Source organism: Acanthopagrus latus, chromosome 11 (genome assembly GCF_904848185.1).
Source record: "Acanthopagrus latus isolate v.2019 chromosome 11, fAcaLat1.1, whole genome shotgun sequence".
In the NCBI taxonomy this organism is placed as follows: Eukaryota; Metazoa; Chordata; class Actinopteri; order Spariformes; family Sparidae; genus Acanthopagrus; species Acanthopagrus latus.
In genome coordinates this window covers 28,433,501-28,449,758 of record NC_051049.1, presented here as the reverse complement: position 1 = coordinate 28,449,758, position 16,258 = coordinate 28,433,501, and the positions used below count along the sequence as shown (strand labels likewise).

Here is a 16,258-nt window from a genome sequence, read left to right as displayed (position 1 = left end):
TGTGTTGCATCATGCAAACACTCAAACATTCCTCAAATTCATTAACAGGACACGGCGATTATATAACCCACTCGAGGTGATGCTGCTCGTCCAATATGATCACCAACAAAGCCGGCTGTTGAGGCCAGATTCCTCCATCTCAGAGCTCCTGAATGGGGAGAAGGAGCGGAAGAGAGGAGGAGGAGGGTGGAGGGGAGGCAGGGGTGGTTGGGGGGGGGGTGTTGGAGCCGGCCCGAACAAGGAGCTCTTTATAATGATTGACTCTTTACATGGTGACTCATCGTACTTCACAGGCCTGTCTGTGGCCTGAGGAGGCCTGCCCACATGTTTGCTGAATGACACACAGTGTTGTCAGTGTCAGGATGTCATGTTGGGATGTTTGGCGTGCCCTCCCTCCAGCGTCACACACGCTACAACTTACATTGTATGAGGTCAACCTGTGAGGATTCAAATTTACATTCAAATGTTCCTTACTGGCTCTCATACTGTCAAAGCAGGTTGTACAAGGTCCACCTTAAAGAAAGAATAATTATTTGGGGAAATATGTTCACTTCCTTCCCAAGACTCCATTTTTTTTATCTATACACAAAGAGTTGTTGGTATGAACATTTTTTAAATTTCAGAGGGAGACAGTTTCTCCATGCTTCCAGTCTTTAGGCTAAGTTTAACTAATTGCCTTCTCAGAAGTAAAAGGCGTTGTCTTGAGATGAGATGGTGGGAAAATGCTTTAAAGGCAGTTATCATAATGCAGAAAGAAAAAAAAAGAAAAAATCTGGTTGGTATTTTAGAACTACAGTATGTAGTAAAAACAGGGTTTACATCATTTTTTTTGTCTTGTTTTCTTTGTCAGATTCCAGGAGTTTCCTGGACAGCATGAACCACTCCGCCAGCTCCACAGATGGAGAGCTCTTCAGATCAGATGTGTCGGTCACTCCCGCTTCCTGTCAGAGGATCTTTGGTTCCATGTGCTCGGTGTCGTCAGAGAGCCCCCTCCCACAAACAGACAGGTAAACACACAGGCTGGCTAATGCTGCTAAATGGTGCATTATTACATCAAGTCTGCAATACAGTTAGCAGAAGTAATAATAGGACTGCTGTTTGTGCTGCTTGTGCTCTCTCCCAATGCAAAGTTCTGGCTTTCTTTGAGCCTTCTTGGAAGAGCAGTAATTGATGAAGCCATTTAAGTCAAACTCCGAATGACTAAACTATCTGAGTGACCTATACACTCCTTCTCCAGATAAGAGGGATTGTAGAAGAAATGTGTTTTTACTTGTTCAAGTCATAGGGATTAAACTGGCCTCTACCAAATCCCTAGACAAATATGTTATTAATCATATTACATTTTGTAATATACTCCCACATAATATTCACCTCACTCAAAAAACAAAAAAAACAAAACAAAGGGCTAACAGCCCTATTTACTTTCCGGCCCTGTGCATAAGCCCAGTTTGACCTTTCTGCAGGAAATCTGCTTAAATGCTGTGCGGCACAAAGGGCAGTAGCTTTATGGCACAAAACAGGAATCTTTTGAAGCAGTGTGATGTCCTTAGAGCACCTTCACAGTGCAACTTCTGCTGCTACTGCCATCAAAAATCAGCTGTTAAAGTTTGCATGAGGTCAGAATTGATATTTAAGCATTTTATCACATGTCTCACTCTCTGTCTCATCTATATGCTAATATCTGGCCCAACAGTGATTCTCGAGGTACTCTTATTTATTTGGGTATTTTAGAGTTTCTTATTTCCTGAAAAAAAAAAAACCAGAGAAACAAAATGGGGGAAAATAAAATGTTTTCATCAAATAAATGCTTTTTTATGATGCAGCAATGGATGAATAAACAGAAGGATGCTGCCAGAACTAAGTTGTTTGCCTCTTGGATTACTGTTAGAAGATCCAACCTTATAACTTGAATCACTGATGTGTTTTCGACTCTGGACATTTAGCTTTGCTTGTTAAATGCAAATAGCAGGTGCATGGGAACTTAGATATCCTAAGTATTGACATGATTATTAATTATTTGTATACTCGTATGTCTTTACTTCCGTATCTAATCCTCTTTATTTTCTCTTTCGTAGCTCCACCCCTCCTTCTGTGTGGCACGACCGGACTCCAAACTCCCAGAACTCCCCATACCCCCCCCAGCCCTCACCTCCTCTCTCCCTTAGCACTCCCAATGCCCACAGCTCTCCCCGGGGGGCCCTGAAAGGCCTGGGTGGTGGTGTGGGTGTCCACAGGGAGACGGACAGCACAGACTTGTCCTCATTGTTGTTGGGGAACGGCAGCCTGGAGCACAGCCTGCTGGAGGCTGTGGAGGGCCTTGAAGGTCTGAACCTCGGGGGACACGGGGGCCTCCCTCCGCTGCTGCCTGAGAAGAGGAGAGGTGAGGGGGGAGAGCTTGGCTCCCAGTCCCCCTCTCTAAGTGGGTTTTCCAGTCCTCACAGTGGCAGTAGTCTCAGCATCCCATTCTCATCCCCGATGACCCCTGACCCCTTTAGAGGACTCAGTGGGGCCCCGTCACCAGGAGCAGGTAGACTGACTTGTAGCTCAGCATGGTTAGATATGAATATGCCTCAGTGATCACACATCTGTCTGTCATCTGGGTGCACTGACCCTTTAGAAAACCCTCTCTCACTTTATTTTTCTCTGCTGCTGTGTCATATTTGGGTCAAAGCCAAGTCTGAAACCTAACATAGAGTCTTAATCTGTGTCTCGCAGAGTTTGGCAGTAAGCAGGACACTGTGAAGTTTGTTCAGGACACGTCCAAGTTCTGGTACAAGCCTGACATTTCCAGAGACCAAGGTAAATATTGGTGTTGGACAGGAGAGCCGAACGGCCACATCCAAGCTAATAATATGCCCTTGTGCTCTGGTTAGCTCCCTGTATAGTGTGAACACCAGTCTACCTTTAGCTTATCTGTGCTCCCTCCCCCTCCAACAGCCATCGCGGTGCTAAAGGACAAAGAGCCGGGCTCGTTCATCGTCAGGGACAGTCACTCATTTCGTGGGGCATATGGGTTGGCCATGAAAGTGGCCACGCCCCCGCCATCTGTAATACAACAGAGTAAGAAAGGTAAGTGGAAAGACTGATAAAGTGCTCTGTTTTTAATGTATTTAATCTCTGCTTTTAGAATGAATGTCTGCAGCTGACATCCTAGGCAAACTTTGTTTAAGAGAGGGGGACTTCAGAGTAGCATTCAGCTACTGACGATCTAATGGACATTTTACTTTTTAAAAAGAAACCTAAAAAAATGTTAATCATTGGTTTTGATGCTTTTCACCTATCGTGTAATGGAATTTTGGAAAAGCCACTGGGTTGCCTGTAGTCTGTTTTTCTGTTTGTTTTTCTTAACTTTCCTCTCTGTAGCCATCTCATCAGAGAGCTTACTCACAAATCCACAGAGTCAGACGAATGTCGCTTCTAGACATTACTCGTCTCTCCAAGCAGGGAAAAAAAAAAAACAGTAATCCTCATTTTTACGCAGCGAGAATGATTCACAAAGTAGAATCCTTCTCCACACAAGAGTATCCAGAAGAGTGCAGTCTACAAAAACAGTAATCCAAAGGACCAGCAATACACACACAGCACATCAAACACAGCAGACATGTAGTACAACTATAAAAAACTCTCATTAGCAACAGCAGAACATGTCACAGTGACTTCGACTTTCTTTTCGTTTTACATTATTTCATTGACTTATTATTGACTTTTTAAAATCATTTTATCGTTATTCTTAAGTCTTGCAACATTCTATTTATTATTGTGTTTTGTTTTGTTTTTACTGCTTGGTTCGTGCTTGTAAAAGGTGGCTCTCTGTAGCACTTTGGCCTCCATGTCTGTATGAGAGGTTCCATACAAGTGAAGTTGAGTTTTCAGCATCCAGTTCACCTTTTCACTGATGTTTTGTATGTCAAACAATGTGATTCACAGCATTTGATTTCTAGAGTTTGATTTTTTTTCTGAGCTGCTGATTTAAAGATGCTCCAAGGTGATGTCATTTCTTTTAGACACATTTCCGTTTAAAATGATCAAGAAGTTCCATCCGCCAGTCAGTAACAACACACTCTATGGATACAAATATACTGATATAGTTTCCTCCATGCCTCTGCATTAGGGGACCTGTCCAATGAGCTGGTGAGACACTTCCTGATAGAGTGCACGCAGAAAGGCGTTCGTCTGAAAGGCTGTCCCAATGAGCCGTACTTCGGTGAGAACAAGTGTAAAGTGTCTTGATTGTTACTCACTCACCTGGTTCTGACTGATCTAATGTCTAATTGCAATTCTTCACATTGTCTTTAATTCTATATCATGATACATCGTGATATTGGGAATTTCCTAAGAAGTGTCTTATGAACATACATCTGTTTTCTTGTATGTGATCATGTCACCCATCAGACTTCAGAGCGTTATATATAATGAAGCTGTGCCAAGCGGAAAATGCAAACTGGAACCAATATAATCAGATTCCAGCACACAGGAGTAAAATTAACAATGAAATAGTTGCTGTGTTGATAGTGAGCAGAACTCATCGTGCTGCTGCTCCAGGAGTTAAGAATAATGTTAGATGCTGAAAGGATGAATGTTCTGAAGTGTTGTGTGGGAAAATCTGAACATAGCATGAGTGCTCTCCACTGATCCCAGGCTAGGACTACTATACTCTTGTTCAATCAGACTATACTGACATTTTAAAGTGTCTTCAGTCAGTCACTGAGGAGTTTGCTTCCTCAAATCCATGTTAAATAGTTTACTGGGATGGACCAACTGAGATAGTTGCAGGACGGGAGCTCAATATTATACTGTGTCTCCTCTGCTGCCCTCTTCTGGTCAGCACAATGAGGTACAGCTGGCTCCATTATTCATCATACAGTAGATTAGCCACAGTGTATGAGCCCTCTGCACAGTGGAGCTGTTTGTAAAATATTCAATCTGAAGGATTTTTCTGTTTCACTGTCAGGAAGTCTCACAGCTCTCGTCTGTCAGCACTCCATCACTCCTCTGGCTCTGCCCTGCAAACTCATCCTGCCTGACAGAGGTAAATTGTGTGTATGGATGGATGTGTATGAGTGTACCACACTGAGGCCGAGAATTATGTGCTCAAGGCATGAAACAGTTTCAGCCAAGTAAGTAGCTGGATACAGAGGAGCCCTCCGGAGACATTTTACAGTCCTTTGACCATCAAAAACTGTCCTGAAATTACAACCAGAAGTTGCTTCTAAATCACTGTTGCTGGTTATATTTGTATTGCGATAGCACTGTGCATAGACACAGTTTGTTTCTTGCTCAGTAAACTGTGTGTGTGTGTGTGTGTGTGTATAACATGTGTGTTTGCACTCAGACCCGGTGGAGGATCTGAACGACTCGTCTGCACAGACATCGACAAACTCAGCTGCTGAACTCCTCAAACAGGGAGCAGGTACGGGACAGATGTGTACAAAAAGCTGTGTGTTTGTTGGACGTGTGTGTGATAGATATTCATTAATATCTAAACACACTCGCAAATATTGAAACTTCACTTCAATCTGTATCTGCTACAAGTGCACAAAATTCCCTCTGTCTGTTTTAGTGAATACAATCAGAAGATGTTTAATTCTCATTTTGTTGATGAGATGTTCCTTTATTGTGTGTGTGTGTGTGTGTGTTACAGCATGTAACGTGTGGTACCTGGGCTCTGTGTCGCTGGAGTCTCTGACGGGACATCAAGCGGTGCAGAAGGCGACCACACAGACGCTCTCCATGGACCCCCCACCGGCGTCCACCGTCGTCCACTTCAAAGTGTCGGCTCAGGGGATCACGCTCACCGACAACCAGAGGAAGTGAGTGTTCATACATGCTCAGTCCAAACACACACATACAGGTGGAAATGTGATCCCCTGAGAATCCATCTGTTCACACACTCGCTGTCTCTGTCACTGCAGGCTGTTCTTCAGGAGACATTACGCTGTGAACACGGTCATCTTCTGTTCTCTGGACCCACAGGGCAGGAAGTGAGTATCAGGACTTCAGGAGGAAGTAAAAGATGCTAAGAAAGAGCACTTCCACCCAGGCTGTGTAGTCCTCTTGTTATGTTATATATTAAAGCAGAATCGAAACGTTCCACAAGAAAACTCTAACAGTGATAGTGACTGTTTTTTTTTTTTTTTTGGTAACTATTTACACAAAAGTGTTGCTTCATATGCAGTTAAGAAACATTTTGGCTAGATCATATTGTTGAAGAACTGAAGCCCTGTTGTAAGAGCGGAAGAAAAAACTGATTAATCTTAAACTAATGAATTGATAATAAATTATGTGGAGACAAAAGTCTGCACTGGAGCTGGCATGGACTCCTCAAGTCTGTGTGAAGCCTGAATTTCACCTGATCGAACATTAATGTGGGCACTTGAAGACTGAAAAAAGAAAGTGTTCAAGCTTGGTGGAGCACCATCAAGTCATGCAAATCATGTATTTTTGAAACAAATGCAAAATAGAAGTACTTTGACAATAAGTACAGACTTTTTGACTCTACTCCCATATTCAACATTGTTTTCAGATTTTTCTATTGAGGAGAGTCATTGTTATTATCTCTGTCACAAAATGAGACACGTGAGTTTGTCACCAGATATTGAATTAGAGCCTCCGGTTTTAATCAAGTGAACACAGGTGTCGTTTAGCTCAGTGGGTGGAGCGGGTGTCCTCGCTGAAGTGGCCTCGGGTTTGAATCCTGGCCTGGGGCCCATTGCTGCGTGTCTCTCTCACTCATCCTGTTTACTGTCCGGTCTTTAGCTGTACTATCAATAAAGCCTTACAAAGGCCAAAAAAATAAAATTAAAAAAAAATCCTTATCCTGCTAAGATCACATTTTGACACAAATCATTTATGTGATGACAACATATACACAGTTTTGTCTTAACCATATGTTATTGCTGTATCAACCCTGATTCCAAAAGAAGTATTTGAAAGCATAAATAAAAGAGATTGTAATAATTCATAGAAACACAGTTTGTTTGCAAATTCTTTAAAACTGTTTAACAATTCACAAAACATCTCTTGCTGTTTGGGTAGGTGTTTTAAGACCCAGAAGCTGACACCAGAGCAGGGAGCAGTTTGAAAGATATGTGTTACCCCACTCGAGTTTAGGTCAGGTGGAGTTGAGGGGAGTGTTTTGGCTTGAACTTGAGCTGGAGGTGACGTGAAGACAACGCACGGTGGGCCTGGAGGGTTACACTGGGAATAGGGAGGCACTGAGATCCGATGGGAGAGTTGATCGGTGGTGGCGGTGCTGGGGGGGCTGGGGGACAAGTGGAGCGTGGAGCTGATCCAGGTTCGCTGGAAGAGAAATAGGGAAGCAGTACGAAGGATCCTGGCAAACAAAACACTAGAAGACGCTTTAGAAATACAAGCGCCAGAGAACTTGACTACCATGTCAAACTGACATCATCACTGGCAGTAGGCAGGCTGAAGATCAGGGTATTTAAGCAGGTGCTTATTAGTCCGAAACAAATGCTGCAGGGTTGTGAGATGACAGCAGCCCCAAAGCAAATCTGGAAAACACAATGAACAAAAAAAAATAAGATATAAACCACCACAAACAAATCCAGATATAACAACATCCTGACCTTTCTGGAATCAGGGTTAGAAGCACTATCAGCCGAGTCATTTATACATTTTTATTTTTAATGTACTGTTAATAGATATACTTTATGAGACATGTAAATGATGACAATGCGATAACTTTATCATGTGGTTCTGCCCCAAACAGATGGACAAGAGACAGTGGCTCCACTGCAAAGTAAGTCCCTCTTACTTGCTGAATGTTTTATCTCTTTCATCGCTTCATTGTTTTATTATCAACATTGTGTTTACATTTTTATCACATGAACTCTTCTGATAATGATGGCGAATGGTGATGAAACTGATAATGAAGGAAGGTCTGGAGTCTTCTGAGGGGTTGCAGGAAGAAACAAATAGCAAATAACAATGTGTCTCTGTTAAACTGAAATTGATGTTTTGGTAATGTGACGTACAGCTGTTCAGCTAACTGTGTAATCTGTGTAATATAAAACACTCTCATACAAAAACTAGGAAAGTCCAAACCGTTCACAGTGACATTTCCAACCTACGAAGGTTGAGTGTTTGATATTCAAACAACAGATCTAGGAGGGGTTTTACTTTAAACATGACACCAAACTTTTGCCTGCTCACTGTTGGACTCTCTGCACTTGTATAAATATTCCCGTCCATCTCCCTCCGTTTCCTCCAGGATCTTTGGATTTGTTGCCAGGAAATCGCAGAGTGAGACTGAAAATATGTGCCATCTATTCGCTGAGCACGACCCTGAGCAGCCGGCGAGCGCCATCGTCAACTTTGTCTCGAAAGTCATGATCGGGTCACATAAGAAGTAAAGAGAAAGAGACTTGCTGCAGAGTGAAGAACCAACTTTTCTTCCCAAAAAATGATGTAGCCTCATACTCCTGAACCTGGTCCTGTCGGTCCATCCTTCAGAATAAACTGGTATATATTGTACTGACTGCAGTCCGGGATGCTGCCACAAGAGGGAGACAAGACTGTCATGTATAAAGTTTAACCCATCAACTGGAGGCTGTGACTACTGGCTGAGATGCATCTCTGGAAATAATTGTATAAAATTTGTAACAAAAAAGAAAAGATACTTTTCTCAACTGGATCTAGTATGACAATCAGATTTTGTCACCTGTGTCTTCAAACTTACCGTTAATGCACCATATTACACTGACAAAAATAACACATTTATAGTGGAACATATAATCTAAACATAAACACATATTTATGTGTAGATCATGACTATAACTCTGAAACCTTTTCTTTTTGGTTAAAATGTGTGCATCAGGTTTCAACAACATTTATGTGCAAACCACTGGCCCAGTTTTAGTCTTTAAAACAAAACGACTGTCATGTGACAAAGCCAAATGTGGTTGCCTTGTACTCAAGATGAATTGATTGTGTTGTGTTTATAGTATTTATCCCTTTTTACAGATGCGTAAAAGTCTCTTTTTCCTAAATATATCTTTCATATATTTTTGTATATTAACACAAACTGCACATTAGGATGAAAGGCAGCGTACCTCAGAATGTATGTATGTAATGTAACATATTGTTGTAGGAAGATTAAGATATAGTGTTTTACTCACCAGTAAGATACTGCATAAGCAGCCCGTGTATACTTGTACTACTAATATAGATGTCGATATGTTCCTTAACAGTAACAGTAATGCAGATTTATGTACAGTTATTGTGCCAATCATATTTTCTCCAATGAGAGATCAAATACACACACTGTGATAAAAGTCAGACATTTGAGTCCTCCTCGGTATTTTTTTCCATTCACAGCTTCCTCAGAAATCATGTGTTGCTGAAGTGAACATTGATCAGACGTCTTATTAAAGCACCAAAGGTATTTGGATGTACAGACAGGTTTGGTTTTCTTCAAACAATTTATTCTTGGTGATCAGTTATCACATCATATCATATATATATATATATATATATATATATATATATATATATATATATATATATATATATATATATATATAAATGGGAATTTCACCAATGAAAATTGTCATTTAGGTTTGAAAAAAGTGGCTCACTTTCGAAAATTTCCAGTTTACAGGTGACATTATTTTCTGAAAATTTCTTGTGTCAAAAACTGTGTTCACATGTGAAAATAGCAAATGAGTTAATAAACACAATTAATAAATTAAACTCACAGGTAAATTGTGATTTTTCACATGTGAAAGATACATAAATTATACAATTGAACATATACAAACTTTCATATTCACAACTTAGCAACAGCCCTCATGGCACCCAAGTCACGAACCCACTGGTTCCTCGTGAGGATGTAGGCAAGGACTGATGTATTTTCAGTCACAGAAAAAATGACAAGAATGTGGCTAAAAGTATTTCTTACACCTTATATAGTTATTATTTTTTGTTTTTTCCTCCCTGTTTTTTTTTTTTCAGAATAAGAAGACTGAACAGTTATCCCCGAGGTAAGTGGCACGTCTCCTCTTCCCTCCACCACCACCAAACAAAAATAATCAGATGAAATTGTAGATGAGGCTTTTGGTATCCAGCACCTGTTGAGATGTGATACTACAACTTAAATGGTTCAAAATGTCCAGAATATCTGTTAACTGAAGTGGAAGTGGTGCTTTATGTGAAACTGTAGTTATGTTACGATTTGGTGTGAACTGACCCTTTAAAATCTAGAGTTGCGGTTCGCAGTTTTACCAATAGATGGCAGTAATTAGCCATCAAATTCGACGCCGCTAATGAAATCTGGGTGACTCGAGGAGTCACCTGAATGTGAAAAACGTCAGTATATTTCAAGTTTCTGGATGGAAAGTATGTTTAATTTCCAGCATTTCTCCTTTCTCACTTTCACAATCACACTAGTTTTATACTGAGCAACAGTTTCAGATGAAGCTTAGCAGGTCCACACATGCAGGAAGAAACACCCAGTGTCAGAGTGTGTCCGGGTTTGTGTGTGCCTTTGAGAAAGACAGCATAGCATAAGAGAGAGGTGCTCTGAATGCCTGATGGGTCTCCAGGTGCCTCAGAGATCTGCTGATCTGTCTGTCTCCAGCCTCTGTCTGCTGCTTGAGACTTTTAGAGGCCTGATCAGCAGATACCAGCTCTGAATGAGGCTCTATTCAGGCTCCTGGTCTCTGTGGAGGGAGCTGAGGAACTGGAAGTGGGACAGAGACATGAGGAGACACTTCATAGTTCTGCAGTCCTGCCTGGCCTGGCGAAAGAGGGACAGCAAGGAGGGTGGGGGGAGTGTGGTGATGGTGTGTGTGTCTGTGTGTGTCTGTGTGGGGGGTGAGGTTGATGGGGGGGTTGTCGGTGGTGGATGACCTCACCATTACGGGAAACTTTCCCACAGTCTGCACACAAAGAGGGCCGTCAAAAGGTAAAAAGGATGAGAAAGAATAGAAATTTAACACAGTGCGTAAAAAAGGAGGCAGAAGAGCGGCTACTCGGTGAGAAAGAGGCTGTTGCGGAGGGACTTGACGTCTTCCGTTTTCAGCGATTCAGAGATCTTAGGGGTTGATAGCAGCTCTGCCTCAGCTCAGAAAGGCCTGAGAGAGACTCTGTTCACAGTCGCAACCTCCAGTTTGGCTCCTGTTCCCTTTCTGCTGAGTCACCTGCCACCATTTTGTCCCCCAGCTGGACCTCTGTTTGCACTTCCGGCTGCACTTCCTGTCAGGTGGCTCACCAGCACCTGGTGGCCCGGTGGTTTTCACAGCCGCCGCCGCTGCCGCCGCCGCCGCTGCTGGACGACATCACATTCCTGGCATTGCTCACTCCGAATGCTGTTTGGAAATCCAAAGGCCAGCTTCCGTTCAGGAATGCCTCCCTCACAGAGTCCCTCTCAGCCTCTGATCCCCGGCCTCCTCTCACTTTATTTGAGTTAGCTATTTTAAGCCCATGCTAAGTGTGCTGCTGCTGCTGCTGCTGCTCTGGCTGCACAGAGGAGCAAACACACACATGCGCACAAACACACACACACACACACACGCACAAACCACACCGGACCACAAATAATCCCTCTCCTATTTTTAATTTGGTGGGTTGAAGGGACACAGGCTGCAGGGCTGAGTGAGACCAGGCCGACAACTTACTGATTTGTTATGTGGTGCTTTGTTACTGCGAAGACTATGGTTATTATACACATTTCAGTCATACAGTACGACTGCATCTGTTCAGTTATCACAGGTGGAACACACACTTACCCAAGACTGTATTTAAGTCGAGGTACCCTTTTTGTCCTTCTTGGTAATCCTTAAGGGGAAAAAGTTTATTACATATTTCATTTCATTTTGTTGAGCTAGAATTGCAGGACTTTTATTGGAGTATTTTTTTATGGTGGAGTTTATACCTTTCCTTAAGTATTGCTCTGAGTACCAAATTAAGGATTTAGTAATGTAAGTATCCTGTATAATACTTTTTAAAAAGAGTTTGAAATACTTTTCAAACAGTCCAGTTGCAGGAACGAATGTTGACATCTCTGCGAACCACATGAACATTTAAAGATCAAAATGTGGCTTTCTGTAACATCAAATGAAGTCAATCTTTAATGTTTTATTCTTCTTTGCTGCCCTAGTTGCTCAGCCCCCTAGTGCATTGAATTTCATTATATATATTTAGACTTTTCAAAGGTCTTGTAGCCTCATTAACTACCCTCCAGCCAATGAGTCAGTCAGAACAAAGAAATGCTGTGCAGCCAAACCCAGCTGTTTTAAACCCACAGAACACTTCTGTAAACCTTAATAGAGGTGTTAAAGCTTTCCAAAATGTCAAATATGATTTTTTGCAAATGTAAATTACACAATACATTTAGAATATTTCTATCTGAATCGTCTTTACATAAATTCAATCAAGAGTTGAAAAAAAAACTGACGCATAACAGACCATATCCTGTGTCTTATACTGTCATACATGGTGGACTTAAAGCCACAGTACAGGTTAAACTTTTTCATCAGGGAGTATCTGTTTCTTCAGTGATGCTGATTGAATTACAGTACATTTTGTTTGGTCACATGACTAAATACGCAGTGAAATGATAGGAGTTTGACAGTTTCTCGATATCTAAGTAGCTCTCTCTTTAAAATCACAATGTTGGATCATCCTTCTGTGGATATTTTCTTGTTTCTCAACAGACATGTCACTGACCCCTTCTGTTAACTAACCCCTCTCCCTCTCATCAACACACGGATGCACTGGTATGAGCAGCAAATCAGTGTTTCTCAACATCACAGAAATATGGGTTTAACATATCGTGGCATCAGACACTCACACTTTTTTACAAAGTTGACACACACATTCCTTACGCCTACCACAACCACAAACACAGACATAGACACAGACACAGACACACAGACACAAACACACACACACACACACACACACACACACACACACACAGTGATCAAGATTTTGAGCCTACGTGCTCTCAGGCACATGCTGAGAAAGCAGTGCCTTTATGGCCAGCCTCTTCATTGCATTGTCTCTGGTATAACTGACTGAAACATGCTGTTTCACACACACACACACACACACACACACACACACACACACACACACACACACACACACACACACAAAAGGCCTGGGTTCTTAGGTATCAGCGTCAGTCTTAATGAACCTGTCTCTAAGGGGCGGGGCTGGGGTAATGTCCCACACAAAGAGCTCCCGCTGGGCCACCGAGCCAACTAGAGGCCAACAGATTAACTTGCATTACATCAGCATCCCCACAATACACCTAATGAGGGAGGGATTATCTGTGTGTGTGTGTGTGTGTGTGTGTGTGTGTGTGTGTGTGTTTGTGTTAGAGTGTGTTGGCTCTCATGCCATTGCATCACTAATTAAATGCAATGACTCACTTTTGCTGATTCAGTGTGCGTTCGGCATCTTAACATACATTTGGTTCTTAAAGCTGTCAATATTGTAAAAATAACAATAAATCAAATGATAATGTGTGGTGCAGAGGGTATTACCCACAGTGATGACCCACTGAGAATTAAAACAAACTTTATTGAACACTTTAGCGGACACAACATTACTGTTTGGGTTAATTCTCATTACATCTCATCAAAGTTTCGAGCTGATAATCCTACACTACTACTTCCTGCACGAAGGTTCACGGTTCACTACTTCTTTGTCGTTGACTGTTCAGGATGAGTTCACAAGTCTCACAGCCTGAGGAAAGGTGTTGCTCTATAGTCTGGTGGTATGGCAGAGGATACTTCTGTATCTTTTGTCAGACTGTAGCAGGATGAACAGACTGTGGCCGGGTGGCTGTTCTCTTTTAGTATCCTCTGTGGAGACATCTCACTTCACTGATATCACAGATGCTCTGTAAATGGATAGCAGTGATGTTCTGGATTAGAATTTTGCCACTACCCAATTCGATCCAGCCTGTGCTGCGGATCAAAAATAGGCGTGGCGGTACACATCATGACATTGACATCTGTGATTTTTTTTATCAACGTGATCCCCCAGTTTCCACCTGTTTGTCTATACATGTATCTGACAACCTTTCATAATCATATGGATGCTGTTACAATGTGCTGTGATTGGGATGTTGACCCACCATGCATCATGGAAAGATGTTTTTTGCTCTAAAATATATAATTACATAATCAGCATCAGTTAACAGTGGACCCTGTCAGAATCTTTCACTTACAGGCAGGGAGGCTGTTTTCTGGGGGAAAACTGACTGAGGTCTCACCTGGGAGGGCTGACCATTGCGGTGATTTTTCAAGACAGCAACTACAGCAACACACTAGTGTAAGGACACAAACACATAGTAAGTAAGTTTTTTCGCTCCGAATTGCATCACACAATCCCCACCATTCAACTGCAGCAGCCACCTGGCTCTGCTGCCAGGGACAGATGCTAATATTCAGACAGAAGTGTGATGAAGAGTCGTTAGGACAGACACGATGACAGAGGCTTTTCCACGTGTAACTGCGGTATTCTCTCTGTCATATATTGGCAAAGACACCACCAGTTACCTCAGCTGTTCTGGTCCTGTAAGGTTGCTTTGTGGGTTGAAGTGTGGGACATTTCTCCTTTATTTGATGAGTGAAGGATCTGTTTAGTTGTCAGACTGTGAACACCATCAGACTGCCACAAGGCTGATCCACACCTTCTGACTTTCCGTACACACATGTGCAGCTCTGGTGCTACCTTGGCATTGGATCAGAGCTGTAATGAAACTGTCCCCCATCGCCGTATCAGAAACACAGATACCAATGCGGAGAATTGGCAGATTAATCCCACACTGAAAGGGCAGTGTGAATGGGGCTACTACAGGGGCAGTTATAGGGAGGGGCCAACAGGGGCCAGTGCCCCTGTAATCCGTGACCCCCCCTGTGGCCCTCCGACAGGGAGTCTGCATCAATAATACAATGACAGATTTCTTGCAATAATATTAATTAAATTTGTTGAAATCCTAAACACTGTTTTAAGTCCCATTTATCCTGTGTCTGAATGACGCATTCGTCTTTTTTTTCCGGGTTGTATGTGCCCCCTAACAAAAAAGCCGGCCCCAACCTGGCCCCCAATTAAAACTGGTCTAGAACCACCACTGGGCTACGGACTGAGGCAAGTTTGATGAAAAGAAGTAATAGTACAAAGACGGTTTTCCAGGTTTGGCTCCTGGCACTATGTGTCGTGGTCTGAAATTTCTGCTGCCTGTGTCTTCACAATATACTGATGATGATTTATCATCATTGTCATTAGTTTTTAACCTCCCTGCTTTAGGGTTCTGCATTTGGGTCCTCTACTGATAACTTTGACACCCCCTGGCTAAGTCAGCAAGTAAGAGCGATGGCTAACTAGTTAACAGAGGTTGGCTAGTTAGCGGCATCAGGGGTTAGCTTACCTGATCAATGAGTAAAGTCTCCTAAAACACCATGGGACCCTATAACTGTTAACAATCTGGCCTCATAATATTTAACACATCTTAATAGCAAGTCAAAATCATAACACTTAAAATGAGGTCAAGAAAATTATTCATGACATATGTATAATGTTCTCAAGACAGCTAATGGCAAAACCTAACTGCACAGTTTAATGTAACACCAACACATTAAGCTAAATTATTTTGCTAAGTTAATTAATTAGGCCTGCTTTGACATGTTGATACAGGATATGTTGTCTTGTCAAGTTGTCATAACAAAGACATGTAAAACAAGTTTGCATTAAAAGTGACAGCAGTCATAAACATTCATGAAGATTCATGACAAGTGTCATGTCAGTTTTACTGACACCCCTTCAACTTAAGTGTTAGCTCTTTGACCTGTGCCAGTGTCAGATGCACTCAGTTTAGGTTAATCCTACAAATAACATGCTTGTGATTATCAGGACAATCTGATCACTCGTGTTTCCTTTCTTAACTAATACAAATGATGGAAAATAATTTACAGCAATCTCCCTTTAAGATTACACAATGTACATGTATTTGTGCTTTGTGAGTTTTGTTTTGTGTGAGGAACATCAGCGGAATGGTGTTTTTGTGAGTCTCTTTGTGCTGCTTCCTGCCTCTCTCCACAGTGTTTTATTAAACCCAACGTACCTCTGGTTCACGTTTCAACTATGTTTTTTTCCATCTTCAGTTTCAGCCACATTCTTACTCCTTTTCTCTTTTATTTCCTGTCTTTTATTTGGCTTCTCCTGTGCACTTAAAAACTTTACAGAATGTGGGAACAAAGCAGTGAGTTGACGTGTGTCTCCT

At 42.0% G+C, this 16,258-nt stretch overlaps 1 protein-coding gene across 2 annotated transcripts in view; it reads left to right on the top strand.

The window, feature by feature from the left end:
• si:ch211-191a24.3 (tensin-3) overlaps positions 1–9,418 on the top strand; it is a 49,404-nt gene extending 39,986 nt beyond the window's left edge. For both annotated transcript variants that reach the window (XM_037115079.1, XM_037115080.1), the window contains 11 exons: positions 851–1,007; positions 2,076–2,527; positions 2,716–2,799; positions 2,938–3,069; positions 4,112–4,204; positions 4,952–5,029; positions 5,333–5,410; positions 5,642–5,810; positions 5,913–5,981; positions 7,733–7,762; positions 8,234–9,418. In XM_037115079.1, coding sequence (XP_036970974.1) covers positions 851–1,007; positions 2,076–2,527; positions 2,716–2,799; positions 2,938–3,069; positions 4,112–4,204; positions 4,952–5,029; positions 5,333–5,410; positions 5,642–5,810; positions 5,913–5,981; positions 7,733–7,762; positions 8,234–8,375 — 1,484 coding nt within the window. In that variant the 3' untranslated portion in view covers positions 8,376–9,418. The remainder of the gene's footprint in view (positions 1–850; positions 1,008–2,075; positions 2,528–2,715; positions 2,800–2,937; positions 3,070–4,111; positions 4,205–4,951; positions 5,030–5,332; positions 5,411–5,641; positions 5,811–5,912; positions 5,982–7,732; positions 7,763–8,233) is intronic.
• The last annotated feature ends 6,840 nt before the right edge of the window (positions 9,419–16,258 follow it).